We start from the raw sequence: 21,587 nt of genomic DNA, 5'->3' as shown, positions 1-21,587 counted from the left end.
ACATCTCTGGAAAGGCCTGAAAATAGCTGTGCAGCAACACTCCCCATCCAACCTGACAGAGATTGAGAGGATCTGCCTAGAAGAAAGGGAGAAACTCTTGTTTTTTTGTTTATTTTATCAAATTAAAGTGTAGTCTATAAAGATATTTCGAATGGCATATATTATATTATTTTTCCATTGAAGTTGAAATGTTTGAATGAAATATAGGCCTACTACTTCTATATTCTTATATTCTAATAAGAATTTTTACATTCATCAACCTTACAGTTTCCGATGCTCCTGATGGTTTTCAGAGGCAGGGACTGGGAGACTAGTCAGAATCGAGGGAAAGATGAACGGAACAAAGTACAGAGAGATCCTTGATGAAAACCTGCTCCAGAGCGCTCAGGATCTCAGACTGGGGAGAAGGTTCACCTTCCAAAGGACAACAACCCTAAGCACACAGCCAAGACAATGCAGAAGTGGCTTCGTGACAAGTCTCTGAATGTCTTTGAGTGGCCCAGCCAGAGCCCGGACTTGAACCCAATCGAACATCTCTGGAGAGGCCTGAAAATAGCTGTGCAGCAACGCTCCCCATCCAACCTGACAGAGATTGAGAGGATCTGCCTAGAAGAAGGGGAGAAACTCCCCAAATACAGGTGTGCCAAGCTTGTAGCGTCATTCCCAAGGCATCTCGAGGCTGTAATCTCTGCCAAAGGTGATTAAACAAAGTACTGAGTAAAGGGTCTGAATACTTAAATGTAAATGTCACATTTAGGTTTTTTATTTATTAGAATACATTTGCAAAAATGTATTGGGTATTGTGTGTAGATTGATGAGGAAATTTAAAAATATAATATATTTTAGAATAAGGCTGGAAACCTAAACAAAATGTGGAAAAAGTCAAGGGGTCTGAATAGTTTCAGAATGCACCGTAACTAAATCAGTTCAATCGTAATCAATTAATCTTTGGACTGACCAAAATACAACTACTTGTCGGTTGGTGCTCAGTGGGTCAGACTGTTTTAATGGTTTGACCACCAGACAACAGAAAGAGAAAGAAAACATGAGCTGAACATAACAGTATGCCAGTGGAAGGGAGGACAGTAGCAGGAAACCCTATGAGCTGAACATAACAGTATGTCAGTGGAAGGGAGGACAGTAACAGGAGACACTATGAGCTGAACATAACAGTATGCCAGTGGAAGGGAGGACAGTAGCAGGAGACCCTATGAGCTGAACATAACAGTATGCCAGTGGAAGGGAGGACAGTAACAGGAGACACTATGAGCTGAACATAACAGTATGCCAGTGGAAGGGAGGACAGTAGCAGGAGACACTATGAGCTGAACATAACAGTATGCCAGTGGAAGGGAGGACAGTAGCAGGAGACACTATGAGCTGAACATAACAGTATGCCAGTGGAAGGGAGGACAGTAGCAGGAGACACTATGAGCTGAACATAACAGTATGCCAGTGGAAGGGAGGACAGTAGCAGGAGACACTATGAGCTGAACATAACAGTATGCCAGTGGAAGGGAGGACAGTAGCAGGAGACACTATGAGCTGAACATAACAGTATGCCAGTGGAAGGGAGGACAGTAGCAGGAGACACTATGAGCTGAACATAACAGTATGCCAGTGGAAGGGAGGACAGTAGCAGGAGACACTATGAGCTGAACATAACAGTATGCCAGTGGAAGGGAGGACAGTAGCAGGAGACACTATGAGCTGAACATAACAGTATGCCAGTGGAAGGGAGGACAGTAGCAGGAGACACTATGAGCTGAACATAACAGTATGCCAGTGGAAGGGAGGACAGTAGCAGGAGACACTATGAGCTGAACATAACAGTATGCCAGTGGAAGGGAGGACAGTAGCAGGAGACACTATGAGCTGAACATAACAGTATGCCAGTGGAAGGGAGGACAGTAGCAGGAGACACTATGAGCTGAACATAACAGTATGCCAGTGGAAGGAAGGACAGTAGCAGGAGACACTATGAGCTGAACATAACAGTATGCCAGTGGAAGGGAGGACCGTATCAGGAGACCCACCTGTGAGTATTTTTATGATTTCTCATTGTAGCCAATTCAGTTGCAGTAATTCCGTTACGGATTTTTGGGTAATTCAGTTACCAATTTGGCAATGGAATTACGAGTTTTAATCACTTAATAATTCATAAACTAGATTGATAGCATTAAATATAACTATGTCTACCATCACTTGTTACCTCTGTGAACTTTCATTATCCTCCCACCTCACGAGGGAGAGAAATTAGAAAATATCTTAAAGATATGTGGATTTCTGGTAACGGAATTTCAAGGCACAAGGTAATGTTTCTTAAACTTACAGATGGCAAACATTTGTGTTGATATTAGTTGGCAGGGGTCTCTACTTAAACATTATTGTGTTTTGAAGTATTTCTAATACTTTTTAAGACCTTTTCTGGTAGATGTTATCTAAGACCCCTTTTTCTGTATGTTTATCCAGAAATCAAAAACTTTTCTTAAGATGGAAAATGGTTGGAAAATGTATCTTAATTTCCCCAAAATATAGACTCTTAGCTTTCATTTGACACCCGCTTTAATATTCTCCTATGAACTTCACATGTTGGTGCTCATGGGATCTTTTACATAGAAATGTCATAATTTTGAATACGGTAGTCTATAGCAATTAGAGACAACAAAGTTCAGTAAGTTGATGGTGTGTTAACCTGGTGTAGCGGGCATGGCTGCGGACCAGCTCGATGACCTTCCCTGTGTTGCTGACGGCCCCATCTGTGATCAGGAAGAGCATGCGTGGATGACCCACGTGCATGGGTTGCCTCAGGATCCAGTTAAGTGGTGCCAGGATGTTGGTGCCGCCCATGTCAGCTCGGATCTTCCTGATGTACTCACAAGCCATGGTTACTGTTTCCTGAATCATGGAGCGACAGGGGAGAAGCATATTACTAGTCTTGAGTCTCTTGTTACAGACACTTGTAGCTGCCCAGAGAAAAGACAGGGGGGGGAAGCATATTATAGCAGCATTTATTATAATAATACACACAATAACATTTAGTCATCTAACAGAGGCAGACAAGTGTGTCTGTGAATTATACTTGTACTCCGACTACATTTACAGTTTACCTTTATTGTCATATAGCAGACGCTCTTATCCAGAACGACTTACTGGAGTAATTAGGGTTAAGTGCCTTGCTCAAGGGCACATCAACAGATTTTTCAAACCAGCTATTTTTTGGGATACTGGCCCGCCGCTCTTAATCTGTATGCTACCTGTCACCCCTACCTGTACTACCTGTAGCTGTGAAATCTGTCACGCAAGATTAAGCATTTACTAATAGAGATTTTATCACTGACATGCAGTTCAATAATATTGACCTGAAAAAAGAAACTATGTTCTGCTTTCCTCATACCTCGTCATAGCTCTGACTGGTAGAAAACAGTGTTTTGAATGTGGAGCCAAAGCCGATGATGTTGAAGAGACTGGCAGGCACAATGCTCTTCAGGATCACCACCATGGCATCCTGGGAACAGAACAGAAATAGAAACACAAGGTCAATACGAAGGAGAGGAGAATGAGAAAAGAGGGAAAGAGATGGAGAGAGATGGAAATGAAAAGGAAAAAGAACAAGACAGGCAGACAAGGTGGTCAATCTTTAAGAGACTCTAACAACCAGCCTTGTTCACCTGGCTGCAAGTGTTATTCTTGACGTTTAAACATTTTCGGCTGCGGCAGTATGACCAGATTACAATTTTATCTGTCAGCAGGCTAGTTACTATACACTGGAGAGTGTCTTTGTGTTGCACTAGAGAAGTGCAACATAATCCATTGTGTTATTATTATTATTATCTCTGTGTGACAGAGGGACGGGCCAGTGTATTATTAGAAAGTGTATGCTCAATAACAACCATTCACTTCAAGTTTGGCTGTAATCATATTTCACTGTATTATGTTGTTGTTGTTTTTTTACACCAAACTGTGTATTTAATACCCTTTCTTTGCGAATGTTTCATTTATTTATGACTGAAAAAAATCTCATCAAATCAAAGTTTATTGGTCATTTCAAGAACTGAAAGTTTCTTCAAGTGCAGTCGCACCTCTGCTGCAGAGGATAAGTTCATTAGAGTTACCAGCCTCAGAAATTGCAGCCCAAAGAAATGATTCACATAGTTCAAGTAACAGACACATCTCAACTAGAGGTCGGCCGATTAATCGGAATGGCCGATTAATTGGGGCCGATTTCAAGTTTTCATAACAATCGGAAATCTGTATTTTTGGGCGCCGATTTGCCAATTATTAAATATTATATATATTTTTTACACCTTTATTTAATATTTATTTAACTTGGCAAGTCAGTTAAGAAAACATTCTTATTTTCAATGACGGCCTAGAAACGGTGGGTTAACTGCCTCGTTCAGGGGCAGATCGACAGATTTTCACCTTGTCAGCTCGGGGGATCCAATCTTGCAACCTTACAGTTAACTAGTCCAACGCAATAACGACCTGCCTCTCTCTCGTTGCACTCCACAAGGAGACTGCTGTTACGCAAATGCAGTAAGCCAAGGTAAGTTGCTAGCTAGCATTAAACTTATCTTATAAAAAACAATCAATCATAATCACTAGTTAACTACACGCGTGTCCTGCGTTGCATATAATCTGACTGAGCATACAAGCATACAAGTATCTAACTGAGCGGTGGTAGGCAGAAGCAGGCGCATAAACATTCATTCAAACAGCACTCTCGTGCGTTTTGCCAGCAGCTCTTCGTTGTGCGTCAAGCATTGCGCTGTTTATGACTTCAAGCCTATCAACTCCCGAGTGAAATGTCTGGCAAGTTAGTGCGCTAATAGCGTTTCAAAATTCACTCGCTCTGAGCCTTGGGGTGGTTGTTTCCCTTGCTCTGCATGGGTAACCCTGCTTCGATGTGGTGGCTGTTGTCGTTGTGTTGCTGGTTCGAGCCCAGGGAGGAGCGAGGAGAGGGACGGAAGCTATACTGTTACACTGACAATACTAAAGTGAGGGAAATAGTCCTATAATTCCTATAATAACTAAAACCTAAAACTTCTTACCTGGGAATATTGAAGGCTCATGTTAAAAGGAACCACCAGCTTTTATATGTTCTCATGTTCTGAGCAAGGAACTGAAACGTTAGCTTTCTTACAAAGCACATATTGCACTTTTACTTTCTTCTTCAACACTATGTTTTTGCATTATTTAAACCAAATTGAACATGTTTCATTATTTACTTGAGGCGAAATTGATTTCATTGATGTATTATATTAAGTTAAAATAAGTATTTATTCAGTATTGTTGTAATTGTCATTATGACAAATACATGATTTAAAAAAAAAAAAAAAATGTCAGATTAATCGGTAGCGGCTTTTTTGGTCCCCCAATAATCGGTATCGGCGTTGAAAAACCATAATCGGTCTACCTCTAATCTTAACATCAACTGTTCAGAGGAGACTGTGTGAATCAGGCCTTCATGGTAGAATTACTGCAAAGAAACCACTACTACAGGACACAAATAATAAGAAGAGACTTGCTTGGGCAAAGAAAAATGAGCAATGGATATTAGACCGATGGAAATCTGTCCTTTGATCTGATGAGTCAGAATTTGAGATTTTTGGCTCAAACCGCCGTGTCTTTGTGAGACGCAGAGTAGGGGAAAGGATGATCTTCGCATGTGTGGTTCCCATCGTGATGCATGGAGGAGGAGGTGTGATGGTGCTTTGCTGATGCCTCTGTTAGTGAATATATTTTTTGATTCAAGGCACACTTAACCAGTATGGCTACCACAGCATTCTGCAGCAATACCCCATCCCACCTGGCTTGCGCTTAGTGGGACAATTATTTGTTTTCAACAGGACAATCACCCAAAACACCTCCAGGCTATGTAAGGGCTATTTGAACAAGAAGGGGAGGGATGGAGTGCTGCATCAGATGACCTAGCCTCCAATCACCCAACCTCAACCCAATTGAGATAGTTTGGGATGAGGTGGACCACAGAGTGAAGGAAAAGCAGCCAACAAGTGCTCAGCGTATGTGGGAACTCTTTCATGACTGTTGGAAAAGTATTCCAGGTGAAGCTGGTTGAGAGAATGCCAAGAATGTGCAAAGCTGTCATCAAGGCAAAGGGTAGCTACTTTTAATATTCTCATACTGCCCATTTACCCTCTGAATGGCACACCTACACAATCCATGTTTCAATTGTCTCAAGGCTTAAAAATCCTTCTTAAACCCCCCCCCGTCATCTACACGGATTCAAGTGGATTTAACAGGTGACATCAATAAGGTATCATAGACTAATCAGGTGAATTCAGATAAAAGCTATGTCATGTTTTGTACACTCAGTGTATAATGTTGAAGAGAAAGTAAATCCTGTCATTTCTGTGTTGCTATGACAAAAAGTTGACAGAAATGACATGATTTCCTTTCTTTTACTCTCTAAAATAAAGAAATACAACCCTCCTCTGACCCATTGAGGAACAGTAATGGCATTTTCTCTGTCATAAAGCATGCACGTATGAAGCAGTTGTTATATGTAATAGACTTTCTTCATGACATGCAACAATACAGAGAAAGTTCATAGAGAATGTTATTGCAGAGATTGATTAGAGAGTCTGCTCACAGGAAACTTCAATGCTTTTTGTCAATTTGAAGTCGTTGTATCATAGAAAATCTCCACTGCTCTTTCTCCCACTTTCAAAGGTGCTATCAAATTGGTGCTTGCTAGCATTTTGGGGTCGCTGGCATTTTGGTGTCATAGAAATCTCTCTTTCTCCTTATATTCAGTTAAAGATGCTATCAAATTGGGGCCTGGCATTTTGGGGGAGTTTCTGGCAGATCAAAGAAACCGAGGAGAAATGATTTCCTCATCATCGGCCTGACCTGGCTGGGTCAGGTCAGACCGATCCCCCCTCAGGAGAGTGAAAATATTTGTCATGGGTCCTCAGATCCTCAAAAGATTTTACAGCTGCACCCGAGAGGATCCTGACGGGTTGCATAACTGCCTGGTATGGCAACTGCTCGGCCTCCGACCGCAAGGCACTACAGAGGGTAGTGCGTAAGGCCCAGTACATCATCGGGGCCAAGCTTCCTGCCACCCAGTACCTCTATACCAGGCGGTGTCAGAGGAAGGGCCTACAAATGGTCAAAGACTCCAGCCACCCTAGTCATAGACGGCAAGCGGTACCGGAGCGCCAAGTCTAGGTCCAAGAGGCTTCTAAACAGCTTCTACCCCCAAGCCATTAGACTCCTGAACAGCTAATCAAATGGCTACCCAGACTATTTGCACCCCCCACCCCCCACCACCACCACCACCACACTGCTGCTACTTTCTGTTATTATCTATGCATAGCCACTTTAACAACCCTACCTGCATGTACACACTTATCTCAAATAGCTCACATTTACATTTACATTTAAGTCATTTAGCAGACGCTCTTATCCAGAGCGACTTACAAATTGGTGCATTCACCTTATGACATCCAGTGGAACAGCCACTTTACAATAGTGCATCTAAATCTTTTAAGGGGGTGAGAAGGACTACTTTATCCTATCCTAGGTATTCCTTAAAGAGGTGGGGTTTCAGGTGTCTCCGGAAGGTGGTGATTGACTCCGCTGTCCTGGCGTCGTCAGGGAGTTTGTTCCACCATTGGGGGGCCAGAGCAGCGAACAGTTTTGACTGGGCTGAGCGGGAACTGTACTTCCTCAGTGGTAGGGAGGCGAGCAGGCCAGAGGTGGATGAACGCAGTGCCCTTGTCTGGGTGTAGGGCCTGATCAGAGCCTGGAGGTACTGAGGTGCCGTTCCCCTCACAGCTCCGTAGGCAAGCACCATGGTCTTGTAGCGGATGCGAGCTTCAAGTGGAAGCCAGTGGAGAGAGCGGAGGAGCGGGGTGACGTGAGAGAACTTGGGAAGGTTGAACACCAGACGGGCTGCGGCGTTCTGGATGAGTTGTAGGGGTTTAATGGCACAGGCAGGGAGCCCAGCCAACAGCGAGTTGCAGTAATCCAGACGCGAGATGACAAGTGCCTGGATTAGGACCTGCGCCGCTTCCTGTGTGAGGCAGGGTCGTACTCTGCGGATGTTGTAGAGCATGAACCTACAGGAACGGGCCACCGCCTTGATGTTAGTTGAGAACGACAGGGTGTTGTCCAGGATCACGCCAAGGTTCTTAGCGCTCTGGGAGGAGGACACAATGGAGTTGTGTACCTCGACACCGGTGCCCCCGCACATTGACACATTAACTCTGTACCGGTACCCCCTGTATATAGCCCCGCTATTGTTATTTACTGTTGCTCTTAAAAAAAAAAAAAAATCTTCTTACTTTTTATTTGTTAGGTATTTTCGTAAAACTGCATCATTGGTTAAGGGCTTGTAAGCATTTCACTGTAATAAAATTATTTGATTGAGTTGATTTAAGTCAGGCTTTGGGGTGTCAGAGGGAGAGGATGCCCATCTCTCCCCAATCAGAAGATTTCTGAGTATGAGTCATGCTGCCCTGCTGTGCATGACAGACCAACAGGGGTTAGTCAAACATCACCACTCTCAGCCCAGTCCAATCATGTAACATTACAGTCAGATGCACTGGAAATAAAGGCCGAGCTGAGATGAGTTTCCATTGACCTTTCCATCAAATGACCAGTGAGTCATTGAGTCATTAATAGCACATCTTACATATATAATTAGTAAACTATGTTATTCCTTCATAATTCATTCCATTACTTTAGTTGCCCTTAAGTCTCCATCCTCCAGGTTTAGTTTTGCCAAACTACTCAGTTTATTATGTTTATGCCCATATTAAGAATAGATTACGAATGGGTTTTCAATGTGTTATGAAGTCATGACAGTACCTTGACACAGCTGATGTTGACCCCGCTCATGCTCCCACTGCGGTCGATGAGGAAGATGAACTCTCCATGCACCTTCCTCAGGTCAGAGGTAATGGACTTGAGGTCTGGGCAGAAGTTGAGCATAACCGCAGGGTTGTGGAGGATGTCCTTGTGGAGACGCTTACGAATGATATCCACCTTCACTTTGCCACATTGCCAGAGGATAACATGGTGAGAGAAGTGCTTGAGATCTAGTCTACACATGATCAGAGGATAACATGGTGAGAGGATATCATGGCCAGAGGATAACATGGTCAGAGGATACCATGGTCAGAGGATATCATGGCCAGAGGATAACATGGTCAGAGGATAACATGGTCAGAGGATAACATGGTCAGAGGATAACGTGGTCAGAGGACAACATGGTGAGAGAAGTACTTGAGATCTAGTCTACACATGATCAGAGGATAACATGGTGAGAGGATATCATGGCCAGAGGATAACATGGTCAGAGGATAACATGGTCAGAGGATATCATGGCCAGAGGATAACATGGCCAGAGGATAACATGGTCAGAGGATAACATGGTGAGAGGATATCATGGCCAGAGGATAACATGGTCAGAGGATAACATGGTCAGAGGATAACATGGTCAGAGGATAACATGGTCAGAGGATAACGTGGTCAGAGGATAACATGGTCAGAGGATATCATGGCCAGAGGATAACATGGTGAGAGGATATCATGGCCAGAAGATAACATGGTCAGAGGATAACATGGTGAGAGGATATCATGGCCAGAGGATAACATGGTCAGAGGATAACATGGTGAGAGGATATCATGGCCAGAGGATAACATGGTCAGAGGATAACATGGTGAGAGGATATCATGGCCAGAGGATATCATAGCCAGAGGATAACATGGTCAGAGGATATCATGGCCAGAGGATAACATGGTCAGAGGATAACATGGTGAGAGGATAACATGGTCAGAGGATAACATGGTGAGAGGATAACATGGTGAGAGGATAACATGGCCAGAGGATAACATGGTCAGAGGATAACGTGGTCAGAGGATAACATGGTGAGAGGATATCATGGCCAGAGGATCACATGGTCAGAGGATAACATGGTCAGAGGATAACGTGGTCACAGGATAACGTGGTCAGAGGATAACATGGTGAGAGAAGTACTTGAGATCTAGTCTACACATGACCAGAGGATAACATGGTGAGAGGATATCATGGCCAGAGGATAACATGGTCAGAGCATAACATGGTCAGACAATAACATGGTCAGAACATAACATGGTCAGAGGATAACATGGTCAGACAATAACATGGTCAGACAATAACATGGTCAGAGGATAACATGGTCAGACAATAACATGGTGAGAGGATAACATGGTCAGAGCATAACATGGTCAGACAATAACATGGTCAGACAATAACATGGTGAGAGGATAACATGGTCAGAGCATAACATGGTCAGAGCATAACATGGTCAAAGGATACAGTAAGAAAATAATGAAATAAAGAGAATGAGATCCCAATCACATCATGTAAGCTTTGAATAAGAGCCATATTCACATACAGCAATGACTTTGTACATGTCATTTTTTTATACATATCTTACATGTCACATCTGATAAGAAAATTATTATAATTTTATTAAAATTAGTTATAGCTCTACAAGGCATCGTTCCCCTAAACTACAACAAAGCTTTTTCCTTCATGCTAAGATCCATTAGATACGTAGATCTAACAATAAAATATTCTCCATACGGAACGTTTTTGATAAGCTGATTTCAGCTATGCTTCTTAAAGGAAATTACGGTTGGGAATTTGTTTAAAATGACACCCAGATGATTTGAAAGAGAAAGGACACTCAATCAACTGGTACATGTGTTCTTGCAGGTAGAAATTCCAAGCAGAACACTGAGGACTTTTTGTGGTTTCCATAGTAACCCCTTTTTATCCCACACATAATTTTAGGCTAAGTGTCCTCTCTCTCCCTCCCATTGAGGTCTACTGGTCATTTAAGGATGTAATTGTATCTACCACCGTAGTGCCATTCAGACATGTGGAGAATAAGGTACAATCTGTACCGACACGATTTCACCTCAAGAAAAAGAATAAACTCACCATTCAAACAACATACTGTAACTCCAATATGTATCATTCATGTGTGGTTTTAAAATGATCTCAGAGAGGTTGAAATAAATCAATTGCTTTCATATAATAATAATGGACACGGGAATACTGGAATGCACTACTAATACAGGCCAAACCAGGTCTAACAAATCACACAAAACTGGCAATAGGTGTGGATACGCAGCCCTTACGAAAATAAATTGCAGTCAGAGTGCAGTATAACTGCCGTACACTGTAGTATAACTGCAGTACACTAGTATAACTGTAGTACACTGTAGTATAACTGTAGTCAGAGCGCAGTATGACTGCAGTATACTTCAAGTACTGGGTCCAAAATAACACAGTTTATTTTGCAGTATAACCGCAGTACACTGTAGTATAAATGTAGTTAATGTGCAGTATAACTGCAGTACGCTTCAAGTACTGCGTCGAAAACAACACAGTTTATTTTGCAGTGTAACTGCAGTTCAACTGCAGTACATTGCAGTTATTCTGCAATTACTGCATCCAAAATACCCCAGTCGATTGCAGTTACTGCACTTTTACTTTAGTTTCAGAACTGCTATATTTTCTTATAAGAGAGGTCTCATTATCTGTTGTTATTGAATATTCATGATGCTATATGCTTTTCTTCTCTAATTATAAGCAGCATCTTGCCATTTTACAAAGCCTCTTTAATCTATATGAGTCCTCTCAGACAGCTGCTTCTTTGTCACTCAATAAGGCTACTGGGTAAAACGCAGATCACATCAGATCAGATGCAGCACTCACTTTCTTTTCATTACTGGGATCCTTCTTGATGGCCTTGATGTAGTCACTCTTCCCTGTGAGGTGTTCATCGTACTCCTCCAGTGTCATGTCTCCATCCTCAATCAGCACAAGAGGCAGATGAGGATCTAGTAGGAAACAATGGGCACTAGACTAATATGGTACAGTATCACCTTGACAACAAGCAGGTTTCAGTATGAGCCATAACACTGATAGAAGGGTACAATATGCAATTCCTGCAAACATCTGTCAGAGAAAAGGCAGACGTGGCCAAGTAGTATATATTTCTGTCACAGACTAATCTTGGTTAACCCATAACTAAAGTCTTGCGTAATTGGTCAGGTGCTCAATTAAGTTCTGGGTGTTAAAAGAAGTGATAGAATGAGGAGCGGAACCGTAACGAAGAGCTCCTCCCACTCTCGTTGCAAGTTACAGGCATGTCTATAGGCCAAATGTCCCCTCCCCTTCCATAATTTAAAAACATGCTATTACTTGCGAAATTGTGATTTGTCCTGAGCACAGGAACTAATGCTGCTTGCTATCTCACTCATCCCATTTTATCATGACTGATACAGTGGGGCAAAAAAGTATTTAGTCAGCCACCAATTGTGCAAGTTCTCCCACTTAAAAAGATGAGAGAGGCCTGTAATTTTCATCATAGGTACACTTCAACTATGACAGACAAAATGAGAAAAACAATCCAGAAAATCACATTGTAGGATTTTTTATGAATTAATTTGCAAATTATGGTGGAAAATAAGTATTTGGTCAATAACAAAAGTTTATCTCAATACTTTGTTATATACCCTTTGTTGGCAATGACAGAGGTCAAATGTTCTCTGTAAGTCTCTAATTATACTTCTTTTAACACCCAGAACTGTTTGCTAGCACAGACTGGAATATGTTCCGGGATTCATCCAATGGCCTTGAGGAGTACACCACCTCAGTCATCAGCTTCATCAATAAGTGCCTCAACGACATCATCCCCACAGTGACTGTACGTACATATCCCAACCAGAAGCCATGGATTACAGGCAACATCCGCATTGAGCTAAAGGCTAGAGCTGCCACTTTCAAGGAGCGGGACACTAATCCGGACACTTATAAGAAATCCCGCTATGCCCTCAGACAAAGGCTGATGACTCAACTCCCGTGTGATCTGATTAACTGTCCACATATAAATAACAGGGTGAATTGTTTGCAGCAGATAGTCAATGATTTTCCCACAAGCACTGACTTTGCTGATGAATACTTTGTTGAGAGATGATACGATTGTGATGTGTCATTGTCTCACTTAGCTATCCAGTCGCTCTGTATAAGAGCATCTGCTAAATGACTAAAACGTAAAATGTAACACTGGCCTATTCTGTGTATGTGATATTGTATTTGAAGAGGCGTGAGTAATGGTAGTCCCTGGCAGGCTGAATGGTGGGTGGTGTGTCCACAACAGTACAGTACCCACCACTGGGGTAGATGATGATCTCCACAGGGCAGTCGTAGGTGTACTTGTCAGCGAGTGTGATGACGACGCTGGTGGCTGAGCGGGCCAGGGGATCTGCGTCGGCCCGGATGGCATGAGAGGGGCTTTCCACACCTGCACAAAGACACCTCTAAAGCATCTACAGTGTAGAATAAACAGTGGAATCACATGAAAATACTAGAACAAGATATCACAAAAAAAACTCAAATTAATCTTGTTTGTGTGAACAGAGGTAGCTTTGTACTCATAGAGGAAAGATGTCTGTTGGTCAGTGGAACATACATTGTATTATAATACAAATAAACTGCAACGTGTAGATGGTTGTATGTTGTGTCTCTGACCTGCAAGGAGATACGGGGCTCTGATCTCCAGCTGGAAGCTAAACTCATAGTCAATAGAGTTGATGGCCTCTTCCTCCAGCAGCTGGGCCATGTACAGCTGGGGGGTGATAGGAGTCTGCTCATTTGGATCCAGGGCACAATTATGCCTGCTGCCCCTCCTGTGCAAGAAAATACCACAATAGAAAATCATAGTAATTTAATTCATAGTCTTGTTGTCACATCTACTCCCGCTCCTCCCCTCCTGCTTCAACGTTGCCGGTTTACTAACCACAGGTCCTGGGAACCATCATTACGCGGACCTGGCATTCATCATTAAGCACACCTGGACTCCATTACCTCACTCATTACCTCCCCTTTATCTGACACTCTATTAGGTTCTTTCCCCAGGCATTATTGTTTCTGTTGTTCATGTCTAAACGCTACTCCTATGTTGTATCGTTCCATGTTTTTTATATTAAACTTACCACCTGCACCTGCTTCTCGACTCCCAGCGTCTATGTTACACTTGTCCACCAATCGGCTATCTCTCTGTCTGTGTTATTATTCTTTTTTTAATTTGACCTTTTTAACTAGGCAAGTCAGTTAAGAACACATTCTTATTTACAATGATGGCCTACACCGGCCAAACCCGGACGACGCCGCCCTATGGGACTACCAATCACAGCCGGCTGTGATACAGCCTGGATTCGAACCAGGGTGTCTGTAGTGACGCCTCTAATACTATGATGCAGTGCCTTAGACCGCTGCACCACTCGGGAGCCCAACATTTGAAAAAATTGATGTCTGATGCAGGCATGCTGTGAATAACTTAACCTCCAAGTTACCAGTTAAAGTTAAAGTTTCCTTTAAAGATCAAAATGGCACTATAAAATGTGGACAAGACAGCATTGACATTCAGCTGTGGCACAGTGGTGACATTCAGTTGTGGTTATGATGATGACACTCTGTCACGGTATTCTTACGCTCTGTTGTGGAAGTTTGGGGAGAGTCCCTGCTCCTCGTTGATGGTTCTCTGGACCCTGGGGGTGCACACGGTGGGTGAGGTGACCCGGATACCCCCGTTGGGAAGGGTGTGCAGCTCAGAGGAGGTGCTGACCAACACGTTGACCGTCTCCAGAGGGGGGATGACCCCCAGGTTCACCACCAACACTGTCCTCTCCAAGTCCTCATCCAGCACAATATGTCCTGGAATACCATAGCAGAACAACTCACATAAATGGTAATGTTTTCTATTTTTCAGAGAAATTGTATCCTTATTGATTAGACTAGGAATCAAGATAGTTGGACCCAAAACCACAAGCCTGGTCTCTGTTTGTGCTGTCTTTCCATCTCCTATTGTCATTGTCACACAAATGACCATAGGAGTTGGCAAGACAGTGCAAACAGATCTGGGACCAAACTACACAACCACTGACCACAGCACTTCACACGAGACCCATCCTACCACTGCCACTCTGAAGGGCACCATTAGTTGTAGTGCAGCAATCAAAGTAACAGTCATCAATCTTGGACTTGTCTTTGATTTGCACAGTTATTATCTGGTTGGAGATCATAGCTTCAAATCCCACCACGGTAGAGCATTCTTCCAGTGGGTAAATGAAGACTCCTACAACAAATACAGTTAACATTAACCAAAACAGGCAATTAACCAAAACAGGCAATTAAGTAAAACTAACTAACCAAACTAACTAAAAGTAATGATTGATATTGAGAAGCACTGTGGAAGCTCTGGAGACTACCTCAGAGACAAGGGAAGGAAATTCAGAATCATAATTCTAAACACACTTGTATAAGGCCCCCAGAGAATGTTCATGATAACTTTTATATTTGTAACAACAAATGAGGTTCTCACCCTCAATTGGATTGTCCTCAAAGTTATTGTAGGTCATGGATGCTGTCAGGGCCAGGGTGTAACCTCTGACACAGGAAGTGATCTCGCAGACACTGAGAGGCAGAGCATTCTGACTCCCCTTGTTGATCAGGCCTGGCATGGTGAGTTTCTTTTCATTGCCAATCATAGACAGAGGGTAAAAAACATCATGTTCAGAATCTTTTTTAATAACTTGTACAATAATTCAACAGACAAGCAAACATCAGTATAAGTCTAGCTCTGATATCCTCACCCTTGCATTGTTGTCCAGCAATAACATCAAAGACAACAGTAAGGGCCTTTTTAGTGCCTTTGAAGTAGAATCATGTCTTTTGCTGTCCAGAATTCTGATCAGCAAAAACATTACATCCCTGCAGAGCAGGCCCAGACACTAAAACCACAGGAGAATTCAAACTATCAGTTCAGTCCTTGCATGCTTAGACTACAAAGGCGATTGGTGAAAATGAAAACAAAAACATTAGAGAGAGATTTTTGGGGGGCCTCTGGTCTACTGAACATTGTCATGACGTTGCCCTCTTTGGGTACAGCAAGCCCCATACCCCTCTCCCTGCCTCCCCCTTGCTTCCTTCAACTAGGATGCTGTGGTCAGAGAGAGGTCGTAAATTCCTGAGGAGAAGACCCTGCCTCGTGGCCACACAGTATAAGAGACAGAGTGAATTTTCATAGAGAACATAGGAATGTCTTCCACCTCACAGAACTTGAGGTCCGAACAAATTTCATGTTCCGGAGAAAGTATACAAGATGGCGAAGAATCCAGCTACGAACTGGTCCGTTTGTTACAACTTGGGGAAGCTCATGGGAGACGGTGTGGCCACATTACCATAACGCTGTTTATATAATAGCCTCAGATATGAGGTTTACTTCTAATTGTTGTATAAGATGAATGAGTATGATACTGTTTGTAAAATTGTGTAATGTGATTTTGGACTGTTTAATGAAGGAAACTCCAATTACCTTTTGAGTTGAACTAAATCAGAGGACCTCCCCTGAGCCCAGTTAGGGTCAGGCATCCTAGGACAGCCCCTTTTCTGCAATTCCGAATAAAACTTCTCAAGTAGGTCATCTTTCTCTCAATCACGGGAGTACAAAGGTTGCAGACCATTGCTGAATCTTTTAACCATACCACGTGGTCAACTTTTTATGGCTGCAGGGGCAGTATTGAGTAGCTTGGATGAAAAGGTGCCCATATCAAACGGCCTGCTCCTCAGTCATAGTTGCTATTATTTGCATATTATTATTCGTATTGGATAGAAAACACTCTGAAGTTTCTAAAACTGTTTGAATGATGACTGTGAGTATAACAGAACTTATATTGGCAGGCAAATCAAAATAGGTCAGAAATCTGAGCTTGTATGTATTCACCAAAGTCCCCAATGAAATCCCCTTGAGATATGAATGATGTTGCACTGCCTAGGGGTTCCCCTAGATGTCAACCATCAATAGCAATTATAATGAGGCTTCTATGTTGTTGTGGGAGTGAATGAGAGCAGAATATATCAGCTGTCCATCATGCAGCCATTTTGTGATCCCATTTTTTCCTCCTGGTATCCACTTGCGTTCCACGGCTCACAAAGACAAGAAGGAATACTCCGGTTGGAACTTTATTGAAGCTATATGTTAAAAACATCCCAATGATTGATTCTGTACTTAGTTTGAAATGTTTCTTTGACCGGTAATATCACTTTTTCTAGTTTTTGTCCGATATAACGCTGACCAGAATTAGCGTTTGGATATGTATACCAAACGCTCTAACAAAAGAAGGTATTTGGACATAAATAACGGACATTTTCGAACAAAACAAACATCTATTGTGGACTTGGGATTCATGGAATGCTTTCTGATGTAGATCATCAAAGGTAAGGGAATATTTATAATGTAATTTCTTGTTTATGTTGACGCCATCTTTGCGGCTGTGGTGTTTTTAAATTGAGCTCCGTCACAGATTATTGCATGCGTTTCTTTTTCCGTAAAGTTTTTTTAAAATCTGACCCAGCGGTTAAGGAGAGGTATATCTATTATTCCATGTGTATAACTATATTATCATCTACATTTATGATGAGTCTTTCTGTTGAATGATGTGGCTATGCAAAATCACTTGATGTTTTTGGAACTGGTAATGTAAACTCAGATTTTTTAAAATATAAATATGAACTTTATCAAACAAAACATGCATGTATTGTGTAACATGAAGTCCAATGAGTGTCATTTGATGAAGATAATTCAAGGTTAGTGATTAATTTTATCTTTATTTCTGTTTTTTATGAATGCTATATTTTGCTGGAAAATGGCTGTGCTTATTGTGGTTTGGTGGAGACCTAACATAATCGTTTGTAGTGCTTTCGCTGAAAAGCCTATTTGAAATCGGACACTTTGGTGCGATTAACATCTAAAATAGATTTAAAATGATATAAGACACATGTATGTTTTAGGAATTGTAATTATGAGAATTAATTACAGTTACATGATTAATAATTTTGATCACGTAATACTAATTACAGAGAATCTTTGAGAAAAACTAAGTATTCAATTTAATGATAGTAAAGACACGACAACATGCAAGGCAAAGGCAGCAAGTGAATACCTATACATTTTTCAAGGTTATATTCAGGACACAACATTTCAAATTCCCACTATAGAAAAAGCATGACTCATCCATCAAACAGGTGATCAACACCAAGGTGGACTGGTCTGGTAGAATATTGCATGAATGAGGGTGCAAGATGAGATTGGGCTGTGAGAAGTGGCCAATGCTTATGGCCGACCTGTATTTTCATGCAAATGTCATCCTACAGTGCATTCGGGAAGTATTCAGACCCCTTGACTTTTTCCACATTGTGTTACATTACAGCCTTGTTCTAAAATTGGTAAGATCGTTTCCCCCCCCATCAATCTCCACAGAATAACCCATAATGACAAAGCAAAAATAGGTTTTCAGACATTTTTGCAAATGTATATAAAAAAAACCTGAAATATCACATTTACATAAATATTCAGACCCTTTACTCAGTACTTTGTTAAAGCACCTTTGGCAGAGATTACAGCCTTGAGTCTTCATTGGGTATGACGCTACAAGCTTGGTACACCTATATTTGGGGAGTTTCTCCCATTCCTTTCTGCAGATCCTCTTAAGCTCTATCCGGCTGGATGTGGAGCTTTGCTGCACAGCTATTTTCAGGTCTCTTCCAGAGATGTTCGATCGGGTTCAAGTCTGGACCACTCAAAGACAGAGACTTGTCCCGAAGCTACTCCTGTAGGAAGGTGAACCTTCGCTCCAGTCTGAGATCCTGAGCGCTCTGGAGCAGGCTTTCAACAAGAATCTCTCTGTACTTTGCTCCGTTCATCTTTGCCATGATCTTGACTACTCTCCCAGTCCCTGCCGCTGAAAAACATCCTCATAGCATGATGTGGCCACCACCATGTTTCACCGTAGTGATGGTGCCAGGTTTCCTTCAGATGTGACGCTACGCATTCAGGCCAAAGAGTTGTCATGGTCTGAGAGTCTTTAGGGGCCTTTTGGCAAACTCCAAGTGAGCTGTCATGTGCCGTTTTTACTGAGAAGTGGCTTCCGTCCGGCCTTGGTCACCTCCCTGACCAAGGCCCTTCTCCCCCGATTGCTCAGTTTGGCCGGATGGCCAGCTCAAGGAGAGTCTTGGTGGTTCCAAACGAAGGATCGAGCACTGTGTTCTTGGGGACCTTCAATGCTGCAGAAATGTTTTGGTATTCTTCCCCAGATCTTTGCCTGAACACAATCCTGTCTCTGAGCTCTACGGAAAATTCCTTCAACCTCATGGCCTGGTTTTTACTCTGACATGCACTGTCAACTGTGGGACCTTGGTTAAGGGCGCTGTACTGTCATAACCGGCCGCGACCGGGAGGTCCGTGGGGCGACGCACAATTGGCCTAGCATCGTCCGGGTTATGGAGGGTTTGGCCGGTAGGGAAATCCTTGTCTCATCGCGCACCAGCGACTCCAGCAGCGGGCCGGGCGCAGTGCGCGCTAACCAAGGTTGCCAGGTGCACGGTGTTTCCTCCGACACATTGGTCGCTGGCTTCCGGGTTGGATGGCGCTGTGTTAAGAAGCAGTGCGGCTTGGTTGGGTTGTGTATCGGAGGACGCATGACTTTCAACCTTCGTCTCTCCCGAGCCCGTACGGGAGTTGTAGCGATGAGATAAGATAGTAGCTACTAAAAACAATTGGATACCACGAAATTGGGGAGAAAAAGGGGTAAAATTAAAAATATATATATATAAATATATATGATACTAAATCGATTGTAGAATAAGGCTGTAATTTGATTTGATTTAACTTAACAAAATGGGGGAAAAGTCAAGTGGTCTGAATACTTTCAGAAGGCACTGTATATTGCAACCCAGGTTTTTTAAATTATGTTGTGGTGTCCTGGGTTTCTGTTGTGTTCAGAGAGCCATAGCCTGAGCCTCTAACACAGCCTTTATGCGTGGTGTTATGACGACAGCAAATTTCCATAGAGACTGAGCCGTTGCCTGCCTGCTGATGATACTGACCAGTGTCTCTCCAAACTAATATGCCAATGTTAGTGGCTATAAGACTACATACAGTACAATACTTAGAGTGAAAAACTCCAAACTGCTCCTTCAGCCAAATAGCATTTTTGTGAATTATCTACATGATGGATCTCAAGATCATTGGTCTTCCTGACTCCCTGCCTGGACAAGATTACTGTCTGCTGTCATAATGCATCCACAATTTACAAGATGCATAATTAATTTAAAAAATATATTTTAAGTGTGCCGCCTCCTCATACTAATTCATCAAAAAGAGGTTTTGGCTGGCCCGGCACAGGGTTGTCATTTAGTGAAAAGGAATATGCCAGACAGATGCACCCACAGTGCTCACTGCGCACACCTGCTCTGCAATCAGTGTCAACAGTGCCACCACGTGTCCTAAGGGACACAAGATGGGAACAAGCAGAGATGCAGATGCAGTGTCTTGTTCCTCTAAAACACAACATCTCTCACATCACAATGCCATTATTCTTCCCTTATTCTAAAAACATTGAACAGCATAACTGGACTGTAAACTGTTTTAGCTGTGACAATACAGAAATGCATTGTGCAATCAGATTATTCAATCTCATTGATTAATAACCTATAATTAATAACTGTGATTAATAACCTAAATCCACTTTAAAAAATAATATAATATATCCAAAAATTAGAAGAGGAACAAAAATGTTGGGGCAAAATCATAAAATGTTCACAATTAAGTTGATTGATATTATGCCCATTTCAATAATGGCAAAATCCTAAAGGTAATCTATTAGTGTTTCTCTCTTAATGGGAGTTTCTTTTTTCAGTCTGACAGGCTGTGATAATGAGTGTGTCCAAGTGACAGACCCCATGAGACCCTCTCCTTGTCGTATGAATTGTCTTGAGCTCTTCAGAAAGGCTCATCCAAACATAGCCTAATATCATCCACATAGTCACCATCCATACAGTACAGTCATGATACCACCACAATAACAGCAGCTTTCCAAGGAAACAGGTCAGAAATAACCATCTGTTGATAATACAGAATGGTTTGTATTGCTGGATTTCATTGCTGGCTGATATAATTGCAAACATATCAATGCCAATATACAATATACATGCACAATATTCAGCAACAACTACTGAAATAATGAAGTCTTACCTTTTAATTTGTGTAAACTGGGGGTGAGATGATGATTTCTGTCTTTTGGAAACCCACTTTTCGTGAAATATGTCCTTTTCGCCTCTATTTCTTTTTCATCCCTTATTTCTTTCCTCTGGAGTATGTGGCAAATGCCAGCTACCAGAGGTGGGTAGAGAAACTATTCATTAATTGTCTCTGGCTTTTCACAGAGGAACTAAACAAAAACAGAAGGACAGTGGACACTAGGCAGCAACCTTGTCAGCAATATAGTCAGCACAGCAACATGTGGTTATACAAAGTATATCAGCTAAGACTCTCCCCCCTCCCTGTGGCTGGAGTTAGGTTTTCACTGACGGGGAGAGAAAGGGAGAGAGAGAGAGACAGACAGAGATACCAGCCCAGCCACAGAGCGAGAAACCTGTGCAACAGATTAGCATTCCGCCCTCCCTTCCCATACTACCCCTCCCCTCTGCATTCATAGCA

The 21,587-nt window shown here is 42.3% G+C and overlaps 1 protein-coding gene across 4 annotated transcripts in view; it reads right to left on the bottom strand.

Annotated features, from left to right (window-relative positions):
- The window catches only part of vwa5b1 (von Willebrand factor A domain containing 5B1), a 59,064-nt gene extending 37,559 nt beyond the window's left edge, over window positions 1-21,505 (bottom strand). The window contains exons 1-10 of one of the 4 annotated variants that reach the window (XM_052485066.1): window positions 21,123-21,505; window positions 15,414-15,561; window positions 15,006-15,167; window positions 14,524-14,746; window positions 13,562-13,719; window positions 13,203-13,334; window positions 11,744-11,868; window positions 8,842-9,018; window positions 3,398-3,508; window positions 2,696-2,898 (exon numbers count right to left, since the gene is read on the bottom strand). In XM_052485066.1, coding sequence (XP_052341026.1) covers window positions 2,696-2,898; window positions 3,398-3,508; window positions 8,842-9,018; window positions 11,744-11,868; window positions 13,203-13,334; window positions 13,562-13,719; window positions 14,524-14,746; window positions 15,006-15,167; window positions 15,414-15,552 — 1,430 coding nt within the window. In that variant the 5' untranslated portion in view covers window positions 15,553-15,561; window positions 21,123-21,505. Of the gene's footprint in view, window positions 1-2,695; window positions 2,899-3,397; window positions 3,509-8,841; window positions 9,019-11,743; window positions 11,869-13,202; window positions 13,335-13,561; window positions 13,720-13,829; window positions 13,915-14,523; window positions 14,747-15,005; window positions 15,168-15,413; window positions 15,562-21,122 lie in introns of those variants that run through there. The other 3 variants (XM_052485068.1, XM_052485065.1, XM_052485067.1) reach the window with 3 other exon arrangements.
- Between the last annotated feature and the right edge of the window lie 82 nt (window positions 21,506-21,587).

The sequence above is a fragment of the Oncorhynchus keta genome, chromosome 28 (genome assembly GCF_023373465.1).
Source record: "Oncorhynchus keta strain PuntledgeMale-10-30-2019 chromosome 28, Oket_V2, whole genome shotgun sequence".
Taxonomy (NCBI): domain Eukaryota; kingdom Metazoa; phylum Chordata; class Actinopteri; order Salmoniformes; family Salmonidae; genus Oncorhynchus; species Oncorhynchus keta.
Note: the sequence above shows the minus strand (reverse complement) of the source record. Positions and strands in the feature narration are given on the sequence as shown.